Source organism: Leuciscus leuciscus (assembly GCF_965113295.1).
Source record: "Leuciscus leuciscus genome assembly, chromosome: 8".
In the NCBI taxonomy this organism is placed as follows: Eukaryota; Metazoa; Chordata; class Actinopteri; order Cypriniformes; family Leuciscidae; genus Leuciscus; species Leuciscus leuciscus.
Genome location: NC_138732.1, coordinates 20,793,041 through 20,816,579, shown reverse-complemented (window position 1 = coordinate 20,816,579; position 23,539 = coordinate 20,793,041). Strand labels below are relative to the sequence as shown.

At 37.9% G+C, this 23,539-nt stretch overlaps 2 protein-coding genes across 2 annotated transcripts; both read right to left on the bottom strand.

Annotated features, from left to right (window-relative positions):
- Positions 1–5,402: 5,402 nt before the first annotated feature.
- On the bottom strand, positions 5,403–13,658 carry ubl3b (ubiquitin-like 3b). The gene is made up of 7 exons (XM_082178651.1): positions 13,356–13,658; positions 13,157–13,258; positions 12,610–12,763; positions 9,307–9,415; positions 8,494–8,580; positions 8,211–8,288; positions 5,403–7,007 (listed from the first exon to the last, which is right to left on the bottom strand). Exons 3-7 carry the CDS (start codon positions 12,634–12,636, stop codon positions 6,955–6,957), a joined length of 354 nt encoding a protein of 117 aa, XP_082034777.1. The 5' UTR covers positions 12,637–12,763; positions 13,157–13,258; positions 13,356–13,658; the 3' UTR covers positions 5,403–6,954.
- Positions 13,659–14,029: 371 nt separating this feature from the next.
- Positions 14,030–23,525, bottom strand: slc7a3b (solute carrier family 7 member 3b). Its single transcript, XM_082178604.1, has 12 exons — positions 23,370–23,525; positions 20,623–21,035; positions 20,194–20,355; positions 19,681–19,852; positions 19,256–19,374; positions 18,942–19,164; positions 18,689–18,828; positions 18,498–18,600; positions 17,506–17,738; positions 17,195–17,361; positions 16,981–17,089; positions 14,030–16,505 (listed from the first exon to the last, which is right to left on the bottom strand). The coding sequence occupies exons 2-12, from the start codon at positions 20,990–20,992 to the stop codon at positions 16,375–16,377; spliced, it is 1,929 nt and encodes a 642-aa protein (XP_082034730.1). The 5' UTR covers positions 20,993–21,035; positions 23,370–23,525; the 3' UTR covers positions 14,030–16,374.
- Positions 23,526–23,539: the final 14 nt, after the last annotated feature.

The window sequence follows — 23,539 nt, the reverse complement described above, 5'->3', positions numbered from 1 at the left end:
CCTTAAATCCTCAAGTGTTGTGAGAGATATTGTGCTGTTAAAACAGCAGGACAGCATGGCAACATTAATCCTTGTTAACAAAAAAAAGTGATTCCAGCCATTATGGATTACAATCATTTTGAATTTGCAGAAAGACTTGAAATAAATCTCACACTGTGAAATATAATGTTTTTGGATTCAATTGTTTGTCCTGCAGAAATCAAATGGAGAATTGACTTCTAGATGACATGTAGCAATCTTTGACCTACTCCTGGTTCACACTTGTCTTGTCCAGCAGATCCTTCATTGAGGTGGTTTATTAAATGTCTTAAGTATCATACAGAAACAAAATCCTTCATACGCATTTTGAATACACTGTCACATAAAGGCACTTATGGACTTTAAGTGCTGGATGACAAAATGGAATGACAGACTCCAGTGACCTGAGTGTTGGCAGGCCATTTTGTTCCCGAAAAAAAGTCCCATGGTTATACAATGTGAGAAATAATTCGGCAATCTTTCTCAAGTCAGAATGTACTACTCTAAACAAGCCGCCATAAATCATTCTGCGCACAGATGGAATTAGTCCTCACGTACCACATCTAAAAGCAAGACGTCATATTAAGTCATAAGCGTGTGTTTGTGTGTGGCAAGCTGCTTTCACAGATTGGATGGATCCACTTTAAATGCTTGAGAAAGATTAGCAGAGAGGAACGCAAACAAACACACAACAAAATCTTTATGACAAACATAGCAACTGAGCTAATGTTTGGTTTAGGCATGTGTCTGTATATTTTGTTTAGAAGAAGCCTAATGAAGAGTTATGGATAATGGGGGATGTTTTTGTTTACATCTCAGAGATGATAAATGCAAAGGATCCCCCGACATGTGCAGTTGCAATGAAGTATAAAGCCACAAAGAACAGCTCACATTGATTTTAACTGCTTTAATTTTGTGGTTTTAATAATTTCTAAACCTGTAGAATACAAAAATCTGAGGCCACTATAACAAATCAAGTGAACGTCTGCATCCAAATATCCATACTTCCCTACTATATAGTAGGCGAAAAACAACTGCTGCTGGTAGGTCACATACAATGACAACATGGCGAATGCTGTATGCCTGGATTACATTCATGGTACACATTCACATTATATATAGTAGAATATACTTTTTTAATGGATGCAAATTAATTACTCATTCAAAAGTAGTACTTAAAGATTATGCGATTTCAGATGCAGCCACTGTCTTAATGAGTGAGTCATTGAATTATTCACTCAACAGATTCGATAATTCAGGAACTGATTCATTCAGGAATTAAACACCAGTAGTGTGATTTATTTTGTGGTTAAGGACTAAATAACTGGCTATTTTGGGTCTAAAATGTAAGTGAATATAGATTTCTTGTTTATTGAAATGTCATATAAAATAAAGCACATTAACAATCGGCACACTAAAGCACACTAAAGCACACTAAAGCACACTAAAGCACACTAAAGCACACTAACAAACAGTTGGTCTAAGTATCAGCAGACTTTGATGGCCAGCAGTCTTGCTCATGTGATATTGCATAATTGTTTTATTATAAAAAAAATGGTCTCAGACCTTTGGGCCCCACTGTATGAATTAATGGCTTTCAAATGTGGCCACTAAACGTAGCAGTATGTGAATAAACGATAAAGAAACCAAATGCAAAAAAGGAAAAAGGCAGTCAAAACAGATTTTCTGTGGTCTGTGCTTCTCCTTGTTTGTGACTGACCCCTTAGCAATCTCCATAGTGATCCCAAAGGCTATTTGCTGAGCATTTGGCTCCCTCTCATCAGCTTTATACTGAGGGTCATTCATCTAAAGCACCATCTCCTCAAAGAAAAAGAAACAAGAGGAGAGAAGTCAAAGCTCTTAATGCTTACTCACTACACAAAGAAAGACAGTTCGCAAGAAAATGTTCCAAAACCTCAACAAAAAAGACTTGCTTATTGTTCACACATCATCTGTGAGTAATTTGCGTGGCAGCAAAACGAGAGCGCTTGTGCTCTGATCTTCTCTCGTTAAAACCTTTAGTTCTCATTATATTCTTCACAACTTTTTAACAAGGACAAAATAATGTTTGTTTGGATTGTAAACCCATAGCAGCGAACACAAAAATGCATTATTCCTTTTACCCCCTAAAAATTGAAATTGTGCACTTCCTGTAATGGAGATCCCCTGAATGCCTGCCGTAAAGAAAACCAGGCAATAGGGCTCCAGACTCAATTTGATGATTTAGATCCAACAACTTGACACTTATTTGGTGTTTTCCAGCTTTCAAAACAAGTGCCTTTAAGTCTAATACAAAAAAGTGGTAGAATTTCACCCTCATATGAAGTCTGTTTCAAATTATAGCTAAGACAATTATACATTCGTAATTTGTACTAAATGGCTCAATTGAAACATTCACCCTTCACATTTTATGTGCAAATTCCACATGTTGTCCCAAAAAAAAAAGCAAAGAATAATCAATCAAATAGAAATTGCAGCACATGAGGGCACTGTCTAAAGAGGATAAGCGATAATACTGAAATGGCTGCATGACAGCTAACAGAACGAACAACAACAGCTGATGTTTATCACATTGCTGTACTAAAACAGTGTGAGAAACTCTCCACCCAGAATGCTTTGAGGCACATGTCTGCAAATCCTCTTTAGCTGGCCTCCCTCTATACCCCTCATTCTCTCTCCTTCCATCGCCACAAGGTACAGAGCTCACATTGTTATTAAACGGCCCTCCCTGCGGCCCTCCCTCTCGCTCCTACTTTTTTACAGTGGCATGTTATTAAACTCAAGGGACCACATGGTAAAATAAACAGGCAAATAAAAGGGGAGATGTAACAAAGCCCCGTTGCCTCCTCCGGCCCTGCCATGAAAATAAAGAAGCGTGTCCGGTTCTCCTCCCACTCCAGTCAGGCAGCTCCAGCTCACGGGTCTTACTTTACAGAATTTCCTATGTCAAACCACAGTCGTATTCGCTCGTGTCATTCCTGTAATTGAGAAAATGGCTTCTGGAGGAGCTGGAGTGAGTGGTGAGGGGCGTGACCTTTAGTGCAGTCACGAAAGAGTTTCGCACATTCAAGACGTGTATCCGCCAGCTACAGATTCTCTCATGCCTCGAGCAGCAACTTGGCAGAGGACTCAAGCATGCGTGCAGAATGACGGCGCTGGCACACACACTCATGCCCTCTTTGTGGCAGGGAAATTGGCTTGACACACAATACTCTCCCAGATGCACTACAACTTGCTTCTCTGATAAGCGACGGAATACCACAGAGCAAATGATCTGGATGGACGGTCAGAGAGTCAAGGCTAACGGTAGCCTGCTTTGTTCACAGCTGGTTTTAATATCAGCCATAATGACAGTCTGCGAGTAGGACTGACAGAATTGGAACCTGAAGAAAAAGCAAAAACAGAACCATGCTGGTGCTGAATGTGACACATCCATCATTCTGTGCGTTTATTATTTTCCACTCATTTAACACAGAGGTCACATGAAAGATTGTGCATTTTAGAGTGAAAGATATATAGAGCTTGTTGGATAAAGGTCTCAAGGGGTTAAATAGATCACACCACTTCGACTGACCACATACATATTTGTGTTTGACCTCAGGGAATCCCTAAAACCAAACAGAAGGATAAAGAAAGGGGTTTAAGTTGAGGCAGCTGCTCCGTTTCTTTAAAATCACCCACGAGACTTCCTGCTAAACCATTAGTGGAGCTTTCTGTTTAGGTCGACCCTGGATCTGATCCATCCCTTCACACATAACAAGCAACAGAGACCTGAACTCACACAGGTTAAGTATATTATTACAGCTAAGGTTTAGAAGATTGACAGGATTCAGACTGACTAAAGCAGAGCAAGTCACAAATAGGCCTATACAAGTATAGGCCTATATTCAATAAACATAACTATTAAATGCTGTAATACATTACCTTTTGGCCTGTGATTGTTTTTTTGGAAATAAATATGACAGTATGTACACTACAGTTCAAAGATTTGGGCCAGTAAGATTGATAGTGAGTAATTAAAGACAGACTTTAAATTTTGGGGTGAATATGCAGCATAACTGCTTTCAACACCAAGAAGAAATGTTTCTTGAGCACCAAATTAAGCATAGGCTGATTTCTGCACTGAAGACTGGAGTAGCTAATGATGCTGAAAATTCAGATTTGACATCAAAGAAATAAATTACATTTTAAAAATATTTAAAAAAGAAGTTATTTTAAAATTTAAATAGCTTAATAGTTCACAAGTTCAGGGTTTAACTGTATTTTTTATCAAATGCAGAATTGGTGAGCATCAGAAACGTTAAAAAAAAAATCTTACCGACCCCAAACTTTTGAACGTTAGTGTACACAAGTATGATACATTGGATGTAGCCTATATTATTTTATATATTCAACAGATAGGCTATTTAGCTTATATAATTCATTCTGTCTTTCGCAACTCTTTAGCGTTATTATAATTGTGTGGCCCAGTCAGTGCAAAAAGAAACACCACTAGAAGTTCACTATAAAGCGATTAAGTGTGTGTGTGCTGGAGTCAGTGCACGATCTGGACAATTCCTCTTCCTCCAGTTCCCTGCCAAAGTCAACTGGAAACCTGGACATGTCTCAACAATAAGTCATGAAAGGACTTTTCAAAAACAGAAGGAAAATTTTATTAAACGAGAAAAGGTCTACAATAAATTAAGGCTCGTTGCAATCATTAAAAAGAGGAAAGAAATGTTATAGGTCACGCGACTGGGCCTGCTGTCGAAAGGTCAGTGGAAATTCATGGTCATAAACAAAGCGACGATATTGACTTTACAGAGTGAATCCTATCATGGATATAACAGCGTTTGTGCTGGCTCGTTTATTTAATACATGTTTAATAGAATGCTAATTGCCTCAACATAAGAGCTAGCGAATATTAAACCGTGATCTGACAGACAGGCCAAAATCATGAGGATTGAGGAACAGAACCACCCAGAGAACCGGAACCACATCGCCATCTAGAGGCAGAACCACAGCACAACATAAACACACGGTGCAGCGGATTCATTTATAAAGGACGTGAGAATGACATTTAACGTGTTATTATTCACAGAATGCATCACTATACCCAAAGTGTATATAATAATGTATATTGTATACAATACTGTGCCAGAAGATTTAGTTCCTGAAATAGTGTTAATAGCAGTAATTAATCGGTGTTGCCGTTACATACACATTGTGATTTACGTCATGTGTTATTTAGTAATATCGTGATTTCTGCATGACTGTAACATTGTTGGCCAGTGTTTGCCAGTAAAGGCTTGGGGAGATATAATTTTTAGTTGATGATAAATCAATAAATATGATAAAAATAAAAAAAGGATAAATAACATTTTAAAATCCACAGGGACACAGTATTATTTGAAAGATTTTATTAATTTATAATACAAGATTTAGGGATTTTTTTTACATGTAATAATTTGTAGCTAATTTTCATAGCAGTGACAATGATAAAACACTCTTGCAGTAATTGGCCAAACAAAAGAAGATTGGAGACCGTCTCTGTGGACATTTCCACAACAAACTCACTATCTTTCCAAAAAAATCCTCATCCACTCTCACTCCCACACACACACACACACACACAATTAACACGAGTCAGCCATCTGATGTGTACTAATAAAAACTCATACTTGGACAAGATAAAAAGGTCCCAATTATTACTCCATTATTAATAATATTAATTTCCCACAATCAAAAGGCAAACAAAACAGACGGCTTACAAACATTAGGAAATAAAACACTCAATTGTTTCTTTCTTCTGGCCCAGTGGGAGGCCATTAGGGCCGGCCATCCCCAACGCACATTTTTACCTCTAATGCAACAACGTAGCAGGGGGTCCATGAATCCATAGCGCTTATAATGGGGGCTTTTACCAGCCCAGCCCTTCGCTCCAGACAGAGGCTTTCGGATGATTTCCTTATTCTTTGCACCTGGACTGTGTCCCTCAGGACGCATTTTAGACAAGCATGGGACAGGATACAGATGATATATCCTGACTGGGCAAGAAGAACAGTTTGTGTCACTTCACATCAAACACATGCTTCTTCAGCGGAGACGAGGAAAAGAAAAGAAAAAAACTCTATTCAAGTAGACACAGGGTGAATGGTTTTCAAAGGCGGCTGGTACACACCCAGGGCGAGGAAACACTAGACTAGGGTCATGCACAGATGTTGACGTAACTAGGTAGTAAGAGGAGTCTGGCGACTTTGAGATCCACTCTCGATTGGTCCTAGGACAAAGGCAAAAAACGCAGGTGGCCATGGCACAGTCAAATCCACCAGCGCTATAGCAGACTCCCTCGGTCCACAGCTTGTGTCATCACACCTCTCTCTCCGTAAGCTCCTTCTGTTTGAGGCAGGCAGGAGGATTAAGACTACAACACACACAGTGACTTCAGATAAGGATCCGTGTTAAGTGCAAACCAAAGTCTGTGATAATGACGCATATTAAGCTTCATCTGAGTCAGGCGTGTAATGCCAAGTGAAAACTGACACTTGGGTGTTGGGAGAACAGGAGGTCTCTCGAATACAGGACGTCCCTCTGAAAACCTGTTCACACATCCGTTTACATAATTTCCTTTCAATGATTCAGGTATGTCATATTTGCACAGTTTAATATTTTCAGAGGAGGCGGCCTATAAACAAATGGCCACTTTACCAAGCAAAAATCAATTTTGGCAACCAAACGAAACGAGAAAACCAAACCAAGGCAAACGTATGAGATTTGATAAACTTGGCACAAGAGAGTCTCCAGCTACTATAAGGAACAAAAACACTGAACGAAAACCTAGTCGCACTGTCCCTGGAGCGGTTCTGTAATCATCCAGAATGCACCACGGGTTGGTGAGCAGAGACAGGAGCGGGGAGCAGAAGGACAGGAGGAGGTGGGGAAAGCTTTGTCTGGGTTTTACAGCAGTAGACAGCAGCTGCTCTCTGTAGTCTTCTCCCTGTTCCTCTGGCCTACGAGAAGAGAACAAATATTCATTGACACCTAATAAATCAAAGAAATCACAGGTCCTCCTCTGAAACACTCTTCAGTTACAAGAATGCGAGGGAAAAGCAGGACACTATGATGACTTAGAGGAGGAAATAGCCCATTTTCTTCCTTGAATGACAAGGTATAGTCTATAATTAATGAAGGGTGGTATTAAAATCAACAAACCACATTCAGAGCAGAGTTGCTTCGGTAATGTAATGCATTTCAGAGGGAAAGAGAATATTCAATGAGAAATGAAAATACAGGACTTGATTTTATACATCAGGAATGGATTGGATCAAAGTGGGAGTTCTATACGAACCAGACCCAGTTTATAATCAGCCTCAAATTCTACTTCAAATAAAAGCTGTTCTTTTGAACTTTCAATCAAATAATCCTGTAAAAAATATAAAAAAATTGTATCACGGTTTCCACAAAAATAAAACACTGATAATAACAATTAGAAATATTTCTTGAACAACATATTAGAATTATTTCTGAAGGATCATGTGACTGAAGACTAGAAAAATTTAGCTTTGATAAATTATATTTTAAAATATGCATAAAGTTAATTTAAATTTTAGCTGTGTTTTGGAACATATAAATATAGCCTTGGAGACTTCATCAATATATATCTTTTCATGTTGACTTTGCATGGAATCGAGGGAATTTAAAACCACAAAGACTGAGGGCTACAAATGGGCCATTTGTTCAAGTTAACTTTATCTATTGTGAAGCGACAGTGTGACAGGATTGTGCTGGCTAAAACAAGCCTCTGCTCGGAAGCCAGTGTTTCCATTTTATATCATCAGTACATCAAAGCATGCAACCTGCTTCCTCATTCCAAATATAATAATGACAAGTCATAGTGAACAAGAAGCTTGCTTCAATAAAGCCAGCACAACTGGTTAAACCGGAAGTACCAAGAAAGTTACAGACTTTACAGATCTTACGTTACAGTTTTGACTCAGCATTGTGTGACTGGATAAAGTTCAGTGTTAATGTGACTGTTTGCATCTTTATTATTATAATGTGTCTGGAAGATTTAAGCCAGTTGCTATCAGTCCTCCAATTACTGCTGTGTCCTTGTCCTTAAAACAAAAAAGTGGATGTGGATAGGCAAGCCAAAGACATTTAGCCGTGTTTAGAGCAGTAGGAGCTTGCCAGAGGAATATATCAGGACTTACCATGGGAGTTCGGCTCTGGCAGCGTCTCTCTGGCAACCAAGTGCATGACAGTTGTTCGGCCAGGGGGCAACTTCAGAGCTATTCAACAGAGAAGTGGCATTCTGAATATCTGCAAACAACTTGGCATCTTTGCCCAGTACAAACAGCTTCTGACCTCCAGCATATTTTAACATCCACTTTCACTGTCCTCACAATAACGTAGAGACAGACAAAGAGAGCGAAACAACAGGACTGTCAAAGAGCGTTGACTGTGACAGACACGCAGACAAGGTCTAGTGCTCACCTCCTAGTGTGACATTGCCATGCAGGAAGCGGCCCTGGAAGATCAGCCTCAGGATGCTGGGGCTGCTCACACTCTCCTCCTCCCAGCCTGCAATGCAAGTCATTACATTCACTACTGAAACAGGCTTGCATGAAGCTTCACTATGAAAAAAATGGTCAAGATCAAAGTTGGACCACATGTGGTCACAGATGATATCCAGTGAAAGTAAACCAGCAATAAGAAAAGTATCTAATCCATTTATTTATTCCATATAGATCTATGACAGACACTACCATTCAAAAGTTTGTGTTTTTATTATGCTCACCTAGGCTGCATTTATCTGTGATGGCAACGCTGAATTTCAGCATTAATACTCCCGTCTTCGGTCACATTATCCTTCAGAAATCATTCTTATATGCTGATTTGGTGATCATGAAACATTTCTTCTTACCATCAATGTAGAACAGTTATAAGTTATGTTTAATATTTTTGAGAAAAGATTCTTTAATGAATAGAAAGTTCAAAACAACAGCATTTATTTGAAATAGAAAACTCTTTAGTCACTTAATCAATATAATGCATCCTTTCTGAATAAATGTATTAATTTCTTTCAAAAAAAATCTTACGGACCCTAAACTTTTGAATGCTAGTGCTGCCATTTCATTGTTCACCAAAAAAACCTAACATTGTTAATAACATTTTACAGTGGATGTTTTAGCAGTTCCACATATATTATTGAGTTTAACAAAAAGTTTCTGTGCACAAAAAAGTGTGTTAAACACAAATACAATACTTTAGCTACAAATACAATTAAAATATACACTCAAAACATACCTGCTGGCCAGTTTTCAAAAACATGGCGGGCAATGTCTGTGGCAGAGTCATTTGGAGAGAAAGTGAAATCCTGTGTCTTCCCACTTACAAGGATCAGCCGTAGATTCACCTGTATCCGTAAAGGAGAGAGGAAACTAATTAAATCTTTAAATTGTGAAGCAGTGCCCTATAACTCATACACAGTGACATTTCCACCAAATAGACCTCAATGACCCTTTAATATGTGCTCACCCCACAAAACATGAGACGACCTGGAGAGTCCTTTGCAGAAATGAGCATTCCCTCCTAATTAGATTTATGTTCAGCTTTAAGGGTGAAACTAGTGGCTACCCCTCTTTAAAGGTTCCTGTGAAATGGTCTGGTGAGTGGGGAAACAGGGTAGGGCGGAGAGGAAGTGCTAATGCCTTTTCGTTTGCATGTAGTGATACCAGCCCCCCCTTTCCTAGAAACCCCTTCACCCTAATGCGATAACCCCAGGTGTCCCAGACAACCCTGGGCTGAGTTATTAAATTTACATGGCCCATGCATAACCCCTTGCAGGATGAGGGGAGCAGCATGGTGGATTAGCACAATAAATTTGCCCCATGCATGAGTCCTATTAAAAAGCAACAGACAGACAATGCCTCTACGATCAGTATTAACACCACAAAGGCCAATGTTCATACGTTTAAGAGATCCATCATGCTGCCTAAAACATAAGAATTATTTGATTTTTAGTGCCAACATGTTCAAAGGCTCCAGCCTTAGAAATAATTTAAAACATTTCTCAGAATAAAAATAAATAAATATATATATATATATATATATATATATATATATATATATAATTATTTTACTATTATTTACTTATTATTTTATAATAATAAAAATAATAATGATTGTACTATAATAATTGTAATTAATTTTAAATAAATTCCAGCAATACTAGATACAACAGCTATAATTTCAGACATAATTTAGCTGGAAAACAATAACATACAGATCCAAACCTTACTTATTTGTTAAGCATTTTTAACTCATTCTAATTATTGCTTAAAGACTAAAATAACAAATAAATCTAATCTATGTTAGCCAGCTAAATTTTAAATCAGTTTGCAACAATATTCAATACACCAGAAAAAAAGAAGAAAAAAAAAGTTTAGCCTTGCAATGATGACATGACCTTGATCAACCAACACAAGATAGTGATTTCGCCACACTGCTCAATTTAGGAATTGAACTGAATAAATTTGGCAGCATCCTCTTTGAATATAAAAAGCACCATAAGACTCAATGTCTGCACAGAAAAGACACAGAGTGCCACTATATCAACCCATAATTAAAATCAGACCAGGAACTTTGAGATTCCAAAGAGTCCCTTGTTCAGTTTATTTCTTCCAGGGTTTAAACGTCCCCCTGCCGCCTCATGTTTTTTTTTAATAAATTACATCACCCAAACTCAGTGTACAGAGCTTGGCTGGGCATTAATGCTTTCGTTCAGAATCAGATGAAGAAAGGGGGGGGGGGCTAAGAAGGTGAGCCAGTTGGCCCTGGCACTGCTGTGTATAAAGCCACATACGACAAAGCACAAAAACGAAGGAAAACTAGCTTCATGGAGACACTGCAACCAGTCAGCGGACCAGAACAACTTTCAACATGTTTCTGAGAAAGTGGAAGTGAAAGACGACACTCAGTTCCTCTAAGTTTCAACTGAAAATGCATGAGTACAAGTTGAGTAAATCGGTTTATATTATTATTATTATTTAATTTGAGTCAAACATACTATATTCGTGACATTAACACCAGCTCGCAATAGGGGGGCCCGAGTTTTCCTTCCACCCCACCGTGACAGCAGCCCAGGTCATGACCCAGATAGTGGAAGCAATCAAATAACATGACAGGAAAAGGACAACCTCTTCCAGCCCCAAAAATGTGTTCATCCTCTCGCACCACGTGCCAGCTAAATCCTTACTAAGGGCCCCCCAATGCCCTAACCTAACCTACTGTGAAATCAGGCTCCTGTGCCGAGGGCATTTGCAATGTAGGGCACCCCACCCCCATTCAGACACTCTTGAAAGTATTCGGCTTTCACCTATGGGGACCAGCAGTGAGAACAAAAGAGGTCAAAGCATGATGCATGACGTCATGATAACAGACTGTTTACAAACCCCCGATAAAGGCGCAGAAAGCCCTTCTCCAGCCTGCTCCGGTGGATTTAGGGTGTTATCAGCAAATCTGTGACGGATAATATAGACGAGAGCATAACAAACAAATAAGCACTCCCTGCTGCCCCAGTTCTTAAAGCCTTGACAAATACAAAACACCAAATCTGCCTAAATGCCCCAGAAACAGTACGCAAACACCTCTATAATCTCACGGCTTATATATTTGTCTGCAATAACTTCAATCATGTTGCTTTCATCCCAAAATTCCGAGTATGGGACACCATACTTGGCTACACATCATGTCACTTTCAAATCAAGAGCTTAAAGGCATCACCATTTGCCCCATCCCCAAATAATGGCAGTAAAACAACATATCCCAGAAACAAACAGGTTCTCAAGTAATCTCAAAGCAACAGTTAGACTGAGACTGTAACATACAAGATTCATTTAGTTTGTACATTTCAAATTCACAACTTCTCTATTATTTATATTCCATTACAGTATTTATTTTTTTATTTTGTAGTTTAATTTATGTGCTTTTGTCATTTTCAATAAACAAAAATTAAGTTTACAATAGTAATTTAGTGGATTACAATAACACTAACTTTTTTTTAATATAACATTTTTAGGCTTATACTAATAAATTATTTCACAGACAGAAATGCAATGACGTCTCCCCACAAATGCGGATAAAAGGAACAGTTTACAATGAAAACGGTCATCATCTGTTTGCCCTTGGTTTGCATAAAACATGCAAGACGCATGTAGATTTTTGTGAATAATGATGCAAAGTTTAGTCTATTCATCAGATAAAGCCATCAAAGACTTCAGAAGTTTTGAAAAATAGTTAATGAATCATCGTTTCCCCCGTCTTATAACTTGACAGCCATGGTCACCCCATGCACTTTCATAGCATGGAAAGGAGCAGCATGAACACTGTGCTAAGTAACTTTTATTGCATTTAACAGACAAAATAATGAAAATATAAATCAGTTCTGTGGAGCAAAAAGGTAAAAGCAGATGACAAAAATGTACATATTTCAGTGAACTCTGCACCTTTAAGATTTGAACGCATTCTAAAAATGACACCTGATGCTCATCATATTGATATTGTGTAATGGTGCATGATGTAAAGAGAGATCTGGCCTGATATACTCACTGTGTCAGGGTCTCTCTGAGAGGTCATGGCTGTGATCAGAGGTGGAGGGCAGCCAGGAATCGATGGTTGACCAGCAGTGAGAGGGCAGCACAACCCCTGGCACAAAGACTCAGTATGTGTCTTCTCCCTCAGGCCTTTCACTGCCTTGCACAGCCTAACACCAAGTCAATTATTCACAACATGCCACACAGATTTGTTTACTATACACAGTCCAGTGGTCAAACCAGCATTAACACGAGATAACTAATTACTATCCTAAGTGACATACTTTATTAAGAAAAACTGCAAAGTCTTACAACATACAGGTGAGATGACAAGACATTACAAACACTTGACAAACACTTATTCACGAGATCCTGGTGAATGTTTAGCGAGAAAGTTAACTGCTAGGTAGTAACTCTAACTTAAGTGATCCGATATACTGATTAATGAATCACCTAAACAATATGCAGCCATATATAAACAATACAGTGCATATGGCTTATAAACAGAGACGTTTAACAGCGGAGATGTATAGGGAAATGCAACAAAAACAAACGTCACATACCTTTGCTCTACTTGACGTGAAGCCAAACTGTTGTTTGTATTACTGGATCAGCATTATATATCAGCTTGAGTGCTTGAATCCGTGTTAGGAATCCAGACCTGCCTGTGAATCAGACATCAAACCAGGATGAGCTCGATTGCTGATCAGGAAAAAGATATAGTCCAAAATCAAAGACACATCAAAACGATGATACACGAACCATTAAAGAAGAGAGATGTCTCGATTATGATGCGAGAGATGTGAAAGGTTGTATGAGCAGAGAAAGTGCGCGCGACCGCTGGCCTTGAGCTGGAATAATTTTGACTGCGGCAAAATAAAGAGGAACTAAAACGACCGCTTTGATCGAGTTACAGACGCCTATCAAATCAGGCGCGGTCGTTTGACGGTCCAGTGCTTTCGTGATATATTAACTGATGGGTATATCCATCGTTATAATCAGATTAGATGTAGCCAAAATCACTCGCAGCGTTCGATCAGATTAATGGTTGAGAATTTAAAGACACCGGAAGTCAGCTGGCCATATATGCAGGAAACGGAGCACAAGGCTTTCTGGGAATTGTAGTTTTAATGCAGCTCTCCATTTTGTTCGCACCTTGCAGAATGGCAGTCATTTCACATGCTGTGTGATGGAATGTGGGGTGTTCTCTCTCTCTTTTTTGTATCTAAATGAGCTTTTCATCTTTTGCTTGTCTTTGATTTTAAATGTGTTTAAACGTTCTCTTATGCCATTATGTTAAACATTATGTAAGCAAACTCAACATTTGGCATGAATACTGACTTTATCTTCTATATGAAATTCCTTATAGAATTTAATTGTTTTCACAGATAGACACTCTATTCTGCAATCTTCATTTTTAAAAGAAAGCAACTGAATGACAATACTTCATATATTTATTTGATGACAGCATAGCACATAATAAAGGCACATTGAATAGGCTTTTTACATTGGAATAATTCAAGCTGAAGTGTGTCATTTTTTTCAGCGTCAAAATACTTTCTCGTCCTAATATGCAGAGATAATTTAAAGTAAGGATTTGTTTTCCTATGTACCCAAAAAGTGTAAATACTGCAGATCTATGTAGCCATCAAAACATTCCTCTGTTTAAGCATCCCAACCAGGGTGCGTTTCCCAAAAGCATGGTCGCAAGTTCCGTTGAATTGTGTTGGTAACGACGGATACTTTGCGTCTGCTACTTTTGACCAATGGCAGACGGTGGTGCGTTCTGGAAACATGTTTGAAAACAGTAACTATTTTTGAAATTTCATTTGCTGGCATTAGTGGCACAGAAACTTCACACTTCAGCTTTAGAGAGAAAGTATGTACATGGATATGAAACCACAAGTCTTACAATACAGTAAACAGTGGTATCTTTTAAGTTACAGTAGCGATACAATACAGCTATTCAGTCATGATGTAAATTTGATGTAAAACAGCTTTGAAAGAGTGAGAAACAGCTAGTCACAACACTGAGCCATGTAAAACCATTACTTCTGAGGAAATCTACAATAATACCCATAAGGGTCTATTATAAGAGAAGGCAGTGTCTGTTCAAAGGTAATACAACTGACTCATCATAACTAGTACTAACAAGTAACATGATTTTATAATAAACTGGAGGAAACAGTCCCAGCTCAAATACACAGCAGCATTGTGAACTGTAAAACAGGCTTTAAAGTCACAATATTTGCAGCAAATTGTAATAACTTTTGAAAAATATACTGTACAAACAACTGTGTAGTGTAAAGAACCATATACTATTCTGTCCATGTCAATAAAATATACAGCATCACAGCAACAAATGAAAAAGCCACTAAATTCCCAAAGCTCCATAACCTCCACTTTCAGACCTACTTTTCCTTTAAGAAAAAAAGCATTTACATTGCAATGTTTTTACAAAAAACATGAAAACAGCATAAACAATGTTATCTTAAGAAGATAACTACAATGGCAAAAATCTGCATGACAAATAAGAGCACTTAGAGGCTGACGCTCAATGTGAAAAATTACAAATTTTGTCACACAAGTAAAAAACAAAAGACTATTTTAGAAAATAAGACAATTATGTAATGTCTGATTTTGCTATTAAGCACATTTAAGACAATGAGGTTTTCCTATTTTACATCCCAAATATGTACAGCTCAATAGAGACAAACATTACAGTACAATAAATAAATGTTCCTCCTACTGGTACATAAATACATCAATAAAGTTACAAAATGTACAAGAATATACTTTTACATATAGAAATCTACTGATAAAATCCAATATTTTTCATGTAGTTTATAAATGTAAGTACTACAAGGACGTTTTGAGTTCAAAACAATAAAGCACATAATATTTTACTAAATATATTACACTTTCCCAATTATCTCTGGTCCAGTAAACATATTTTGGTTCTGTTTACACAAATCCGAGTCGTCTTTAAATGTGAATTTAGGACTGAGTGTGCTCACTGTGATTTTGCAAGGGATGAATTCTGATCCGTTTACTTACAGTAGATAGGCTAGTAAATACCTACATTGGTTGCTATAGTAATGATGTAAACGCCAGCATAATGAAAACAGACTCATACAACACCTGTTGGGGTGGAAAGAGAGGACAGACCAGTTTCAATTTTGCCATCTTGCCACAGTGCTGAACTCATGAGGCACATTAGAGAACATCATTGTGCAATTAGTCACATTCACTAGTGAATGTCAGTGTGCTATAAGAGAAAATGAGTGAATTTGGACATGAAGGAAGTTAAAACGTTGCATCATGAATTACAAAAAAACTTCAGTTGGATACGCCCAATGAGATATTTGCTGCCTGTCTGAACAAAGTCTTTGAATAACCTATTAATTATGAACGAGATGAGTCACCCTATGACCAGAGAACACCCACAGGCAGAGACACCCACCCAGTTCACAAATGTAACAGTTCTGGTCCATCTCTTAACTGGTACCAGAAAAAAAAACATGTGCATACAAAGTACATGTAGGACTAGACCATAGTCTTGTCATAATGAAGTCTAGACATACATAAGTAACACTGTCACAGTACCATTATGCACTGACACAAGGTAAACTATTAGTAGGAAATACAGTTTACCTACTGAATAAAATTGGTCGCTTTTCGATGCATACTTCAGAAAAATTATATGGTGCAAAAATGAAAGTGACTGCATTTTACAAAACTGGTTGTTACGCAGCTGCCATACCAAACTAGTTTGCTCTTCTTAAGGAGTGGGCCCCTCATGTTCACGGTCATCTTCAGACAGGTAGATTGGCTTCTTTCCTTGAAAAATGGGCTCAATTTTTTTACCCTCAGAGCTGTTCCTTATTCCATACGCAAAATAAATAATAAAACCTAAAAGAGACATGTAATGAAGTCAAACTTTGAATGAAAAACTGGCAAAATATCGATATTAGTGTTTAATTACAATACCATTCAAAATTTTGGGGTCGGTAAGATTTTTAAGTTTTTGAGAGAAGTCTCTAACGCTCAACAAGACTGCAATTATTTATTAAGAAATAGTAATACTGAACACATTACAATTTAAAACAACAGTAGAGCTGCTTAATATTTTTGTGGAAACCGTGAACAGGTTTTTTTCAGGATTTGATGAATAGAAAGTTCAAAAGAACAGCATTTATTTGAAAAATACTTATTTTGTTTCGTTTATAAATGTCTCCACTGTCACTTTTGATTAATTGAATGCATCCATCCTGAATAAAAGTATTCCTTTCATTCTTACTGACTCCACACTTTTGAATGGTAGTGCACATTTAACACACAATTACATCAATTATCCAAGTCAACGATTTGATATGCCATAACTCACCAAAAACCATCCATACTGCGAAACGAGCCCATGTAGGTCCATTTAACTGCATCATAAGGTAAATGTTTACAAAGATACTGACCAAAGGCAGAATGGGGAGCAAAGGCACCTACGAAATGTAGACAGAGGAGTATTATAAGTACCTAAACATCTGACACTCTATTTTTCAAGCACAAGGGTAATAACGCAGCTTTGTTAATGTAAGTCTCTGTACCTTGAAACTGATAACCTCTTTACTCTGGGGCTGTCGCCAGATGATGACGATGCAGACAGCAGACAGAACAGACAGGAGAACAACCAAAGTGATATAAACAGGGTTGCCCATCCCCACCTGCTGAATGTGCACTGATAGCACCACACACAGTATAGTGAACAGCACAGCTGAAGAGTAAGAGAGAAGGTGGTTATCTGCCTGTTCACTTTATGAACAACAAAAGTATTATTTAACATTTCCCTGGGCTTAACTTTACAGTTACATGTTGCAGCAAAAACGGTATCATAAGCGGGACCAAAGGAAATGCTTACATATGGTGCCAGTGGCAACGTAAACAATGATGCCCGAATTCTTGGTGGGGACGTCATGGATAGGTTGCACCAGCATCCTGAAGGAAAACCTCTCTTTAAGGGGCGTTGTTTCCAGCTCCTGGCCGTACTCATCCCCACTATCCACATCTGCCATGGCTCCTTTAGCCTCCAGCCTCTGTAGTTCCATTGGCTTCTCATCCACAGCCCTGGAGCTAAGGCTGCCTGGTTGGTACCTGCAGATTTAAAAATAAATAAATAAATTAGACACATTTTTTAAAAAGTATCTTAATCCAGGCTCACCCAGGCTGCATTTATTTGATTAAAAATACAGTAAAACAGAAATATTGTGAAATATTATTACAACTTAAAATAACTTTTCTATTTGAATCTATTTTTAAATGTAATTTATTCCTGTGATGATGGCAAATATGAATGTTCAGCATCATTACTCCAGTGTCACATGATCCTTCAGAAATCAATATATGCTGATTTGGTGATCAAGAAACATTTATTAATATTATCAATGTTGAAAACAGCTGTGTTGCTTAAAGGGATAGTTCACCCAAAAATGAAAATTCTGTCATCATTTACTCACCCTCAAGTTGTTTCAAACCTGTATGAATTTCTTTTTTCTGCTGAACACAAAAGAAGAAATTTTGAAAAATGTCTGTAACCAAACAGTTGATGGACCCCATTGACTTCCATAGTATTTTTTTTCCTACTATGGAAGTCATTGGGGTCCATCAACTGTTTGGTTACTGACATTTTTCAAAATTTCTTCTTTTGTGTTCAGCAGAAAAAAGAAATTCATACAGGTTTGAAACAACTTGAGGGTGAGTAAATGATGACAGAATTTTCATTTTTGGGTGAACTATCCCTTTAATATTTTTGTGGAAACCATGAAACATTTTTTCAGGAACATCTGATGAATTGAACGTTAATAGTATCCATATTTCTTTCACTTTTAAATGGTAATTTAAGTATATACTCACCGGAGAATGAGTACACAGACAGCGACCAGAGTGTATGCCAGCAAGGTCCCAATTGACATCAAGTCTACCAAGGCAGCGAGATCAAACAGGAAGGCCATCAGGGCTACAGGGAGGAAATAAAGGAGATTATAGGAGTTAGTCAAAAGAGTTATCTATTGACAGACATTATATGAATAAGAATGCAGTTTTACCTGCTACAATGCCAGACACAATGGTTGCCAGCACGGGTGTCTTGGTTTTCTTGTGCATGCGGGAGAGGGAGCGAAAGAGCAGACCGTCCTCAGCCATGGCATAAATCACACGGGGCATAGGGAACATGGAGCCCAATAAGCTAAAGAACATCCCCACCAAAAAAAAAAAAAAAAAACAGTCAGAAAGGCATTAGTTGTTTCATGATGACTTTATGTCTATGTCAGTAATGTAATTACAGCTTCATAAATGTACCTGGTGGAAAGGGCACACAGAGACCCCACAGCCACAATATAGCGAGCAGGCTGCCAGTGCACATAATCAAAGGCCTCAGGAAGTGGACTCAGAACGTCCAGCTTGTAATAGGGTATCATGAGTGTGAGTGCTGCAGACACTCCGAAGTAGGCAAAAAAGCAGATGAGCAGAGAGGCCACTATGCCGATCGGGATGGAACGCATGGGGTTTTTGGCCTCTTCACCTACGACAACAACAACATCAACAAGGCTGGGGTGAGTTTGGTTTTAAAAGTAGGACATTCTGGTTTTACACGAGAAATTTGCACAACTTACTTGTGGTTGCAATGCAGTCAAAGCCCACAAATGCATAGAAGCATGTAGCAGCGCCAGAAAGGACTCCGGTAAAGCCAAACGGTGCAAAGCCACCTGAGCCAAATTCTTTTTCAATGTTGCTAAGACATGAAAGATATTTCAACTTTAGTTTACAGACAACATAATGCATATATACATTTTTATATACATTTATTTATACGCACAGTATATAAAATGTTTTTAAGTATTTTTGTTTTGTTTACTACCCTTTCATTATCATTGTCATTTTTATCTGATTTATTAATTTTATCTTTCTTGTAAATTAGTTGTATATCTGTATTCAGTAAATATGAACAAACTGATCAAGTTTGAATTATGCTCGAAACTGTACTTTCCAGATTACTATTGCTTTGCCAACATATAAAAGTTGAGGAAGTGTGACTTACTGTGCTTCAGATTTGTTGGTGCCATTAAGGTAGTCCTCCACAGTGAGGTTCCAGTTGGCAGTGTCGCCTTTCACAAAGCCTGATATGATGACAAATGTCAGAACCACCAGGTTGATTCCTGTGAAGATCTTGTTGACAAATGCAGACTCACTCACTCCAAATGCCAATAATCCTGTAGTGTGGGAGGTGAGAGGCAGCGAATTCACACCATTATGGTCTTTTGCATGGCAATGTTGAAAAGAAAGAGTGAGCAACAGTCCTATGACTAACATATATTGGTGAAGCGGATCATTTAAAATGATTTAATTCCTTCAGTGTAGCTTGTGTAGTAGAACCAATGAAAATCAGGTGTTGGATAAGAAGTGAAGTCCAGAAGATTAATTCTGGAACAAAGATCCACTGGGTTAATGGAATAATGGAAGTCTTGACTTTGAACAACACTTTGAGTCAACTAAGAATCAACTAGGCACCATCGTGTTGGACAGAAAAAGTAGTCAGAAAAAAGTTTCTTACCAGTGAGCAACAAGACCAGGATGAGGGCAAACAGATCTGGATATTCCGCTAACACATTTCCAGTGTCTGGAAATGACATGGAGCCATTGAAGAAAACAGAGATCTTTTTCTGCACTAGATGGTCGAAAGTTGAGCTCCAAGCTCGTGCCACACTAGCTGTGCCTGTGACAAAGAGAGGAGGACATATGTAAATGCAAAAGACTTCAGAACGTCCACTTGTTAAGTTAAACTTAAGCACCTGCTCTAGAGTCCTTCACTCAAGTGAAGTAAACACTTCATGCAGTTTCAAAACCACTTCAGCTCATTCGTAATCGCATATAATTGGTCAAACTCTTGAGCTTGCATTCAGAATAAACTCTTGGGAGATGACAATTAATTGTCATATTTGAATTCAAAAAGGGAAAAAGTAATTTTAGTCAAAACGCTCACCAATCACATACGACAGAATGAGGTTCCATCCTGTGATGAAGGCCCATATTTCCCCAACTGTCACGTAGCTGTACAGGTAAGCGGATCCCGTCTTGGGAACACGTGCACCAAATTCAGCATAGCACAAGCCAGCGAGGACAGAGGACAAGGCTGCAATAAGGAAAGACAGCACGATTGCAGGTCCGGCCTTCTCTCTGGCCACTTGCCCAGCCAGGACGTATACACCTGCACCCAGTGTCGCCCCCACACCGAGGGCTATGAGGTCCAGAGTGGTGAGACAGCGAGCAAAGCGGGTTCCGTCCTGAGAGGTGTCCAGCATGCGGCGCCTAAGCAGCTTCTTCCCAAAGGAGGCCAGTTTATTCTCAATCATGATGGATAACTTTGAGAAGACTGAGATAATAAAGCTGAAGGCACTAAAGGAGAAGAGAAACAATATAAGTATATATATACACACACACACAATACAAAAAAAGTATTTTTTCAGTAAATACTGTCTTTTTTGCTAATTAGGGCTATTTTTGGCTATTATTGGCAATAACAATACCTATAATGATAACCATATTATCATGTCAATGTTTTTATCATTCATTAGCTGGGGAAAAATATTGTTCTGAAAGTGATTCAAACTATATGGTTATCATTATAGGTGTGGTGTGGAATTCTCTATTTTCATTGAATTAGAATGATTATTAAAACTTTATAGTTTTTGTCCTTGGTGTGAACGCCTTTTAACCAAGTCATTGCATGTAAAGGGCATAAATATTAGGGTGTCTGCTTCACACCACACCCGTATACACAGACAGAGCACTTTATGAACAACCCATTTCACCACAGGGCAGTTCGATCCATCATTAATAAGATTAAGATCTAAGAGGTTTATATTGCCATTTCATTATTGAGCCATAATTCCTAAAGTACAACAGCTTTAAAGCATTGAAATTGGTGTGGCCGGAAACTATTTTCAGGCAAGACCAAACTGATTAGTCACAATTTACTGGCTAGATGAAAAGAGCAGACTGGGTGAAATGGGAATAGTATCATGGCGGAAGTCAAAGAAATAAAAAATGATAGGAAACATTTTTAAAAAAGAAAAAGAAAAAAAGAATAGGGAGGTAACTCACCCTCTGAATGCAGATTGGTGAATATTTTAAAATGCTATTTGAATACTGTGTTTACATATGACAAATAGTAGCGACTGATGATAAGCAGTGGCAGTCCAAAGCGTTGCACACTTTCATAAGGAAATAGAGCACATGCAGTGAAGGTCTTCTTGTGTGGGTTTCTGACCAGCAGCTTTGAGTAGTCATGCATCTTTGATCAGGTCCTGTCTATAGAACACTAGAAGTAAACCTGCACCTGCTTACATGACTATTTAACAGTTAAAAACTTTTAACAATAATCTTTAAGCATTCTTACCACATTTTCTTTTGTGATCAAAGCATATACTCACATACTTTTTTTTTTCAGATTAAACTCTTTCGGTCTACTGCTAAGGACACCTCTTTTTGATAACTCCACGACGTCACTACACGGAAATCATTGAACTTCCTTCCAGGGTTTTTACATAAACCACTAACACACACAAAAAACTTATGAACAAAGCAAACTATAAATCTAGCTAGCCCATGAAAATGGTTGTTAAATTGCAATGATTATCAGTAACGTCACATAATGCACTGCCCTGTCCTAGACATTCCTCTACCTTAAGCAATTAAACAAATAACTAATTCCAAGTAATAAGCAGGCAACTTAAACAGGTTTGGACAAGGTGAATTCACAGGTCCACTGTCTATAATCTGACTATCCTGGCACCTGCTTCACCCTACTGATGAGTTTGCTGGTCTTAGAATCAGATTAATATATTTCAAGATGATGTCTGACAGCAGCCCAGGTTTTTGAAGCAAAGTGGCCATTTCACTTGGCCTTAATTATTTATTTATTTAAGCATTCAAATTTAAAACACTGATTTAAAGATAAAGCCAGTGATTTAACTTACATGCATGAAGTCTAATACTGCACAATTAGGCTACTGGAGGAGTATCGTTTACTTTTCAAATGGAATAGACCAGCAGCACCTGTATGACACCTATATTTACAGTAATGGAATTTCATCACGACTTAATGAAACTAACTTACACTACAGCACAGCATCCCATTAATAATAGCCTACTATAGTTTTAGACCCACAGGACATGAGTTACATATACATGTCATGTGTACTGATGCATTCAGTTTGGGATGATTTATTAAAACTGATCGAAGAGGTTTTATTTAAAACATGTTTAAATGAAGTAAAACTGTACCTGGAAAAATAAAGAAACGTGCAATGACTGCCTACATGATGGAAACTATCATAGTGTCGCAAGACAGTATAAGTTAATAACGTAGATGTAATTTGGAAAGAAATATACATGAACGTATATTTTTAACATTATTAGACCAATATAATACGTTTTGGTGATACGATAACAAATATATAATTTTCTCGGATTGTTTGAAATGTATTATGCTAGTTTAAATAAATACAAATAATAATATAGAAGAATGCATTAAACATCGCGCGCCATTTCTACACGAGGATAATGCAATGATAAACATATGGGATTTCCGCTTTACTGTTAAAGAGGCTCTCAACACTTGACAGAAAACATAATTCAGATCTTTTACTTCACGAATACTCCCTACGTGACATATGTGAAGATTAAGAATGACATATTATAAAGAATAAAGGTTAAAAAGGTAGTTACCCTCTCTTGAGACGATGAACTGAAAACCCAGACGAGACGATGCCCTGTGTAATCTAATCTAGAAGAATGAGTGGCTGGTTGACAGGACGTGAATACTAAACTCAGGCGGAAATTCAAGCCTTTTAAGGTTAAAGCTATTTCCCCCCAGGCGGGTCGTTTTTTCTTTTTTT

Bases quoted from the DNA above. Each gene is read 5' to 3' on its own strand.
- ubl3b (XM_082178651.1), bottom strand. From the start codon at position 12,636: ATGACCTCTCAGAGAGACCCTGACACA. The intron at 9,416-12,609 runs GTGAGTATATCA...TTACGGATACAG, and splicing joins CTCAGAGAGACCCTGACACA to GTGAATCTACGGCTGATCCT. The intron at 8,581-9,306 runs GTATGTTTTGAG...CTTGCATTGCAG, and splicing joins TTTTGAAAACTGGCCAGCAG to GCTGGGAGGAGGAGAGTGTG.
- slc7a3b (XM_082178604.1), bottom strand. From the start codon at position 20,992: ATGATTGAGAATAAACTGGCCTCCTTTGGGAAGAAGCTGCTTAGGCGC. The intron at 20,356-20,622 runs GTGAGCGTTTTG...TCTTTGTCACAG, and splicing joins CATTCTGTCGTATGTGATTG to GCACAGCTAGTGTGGCACGA. The intron at 19,375-19,680 runs GTAAGTCACACT...TTCATGTCTTAG, and splicing joins ACCAACAAATCTGAAGCACA to CAACATTGAAAAAGAATTTG.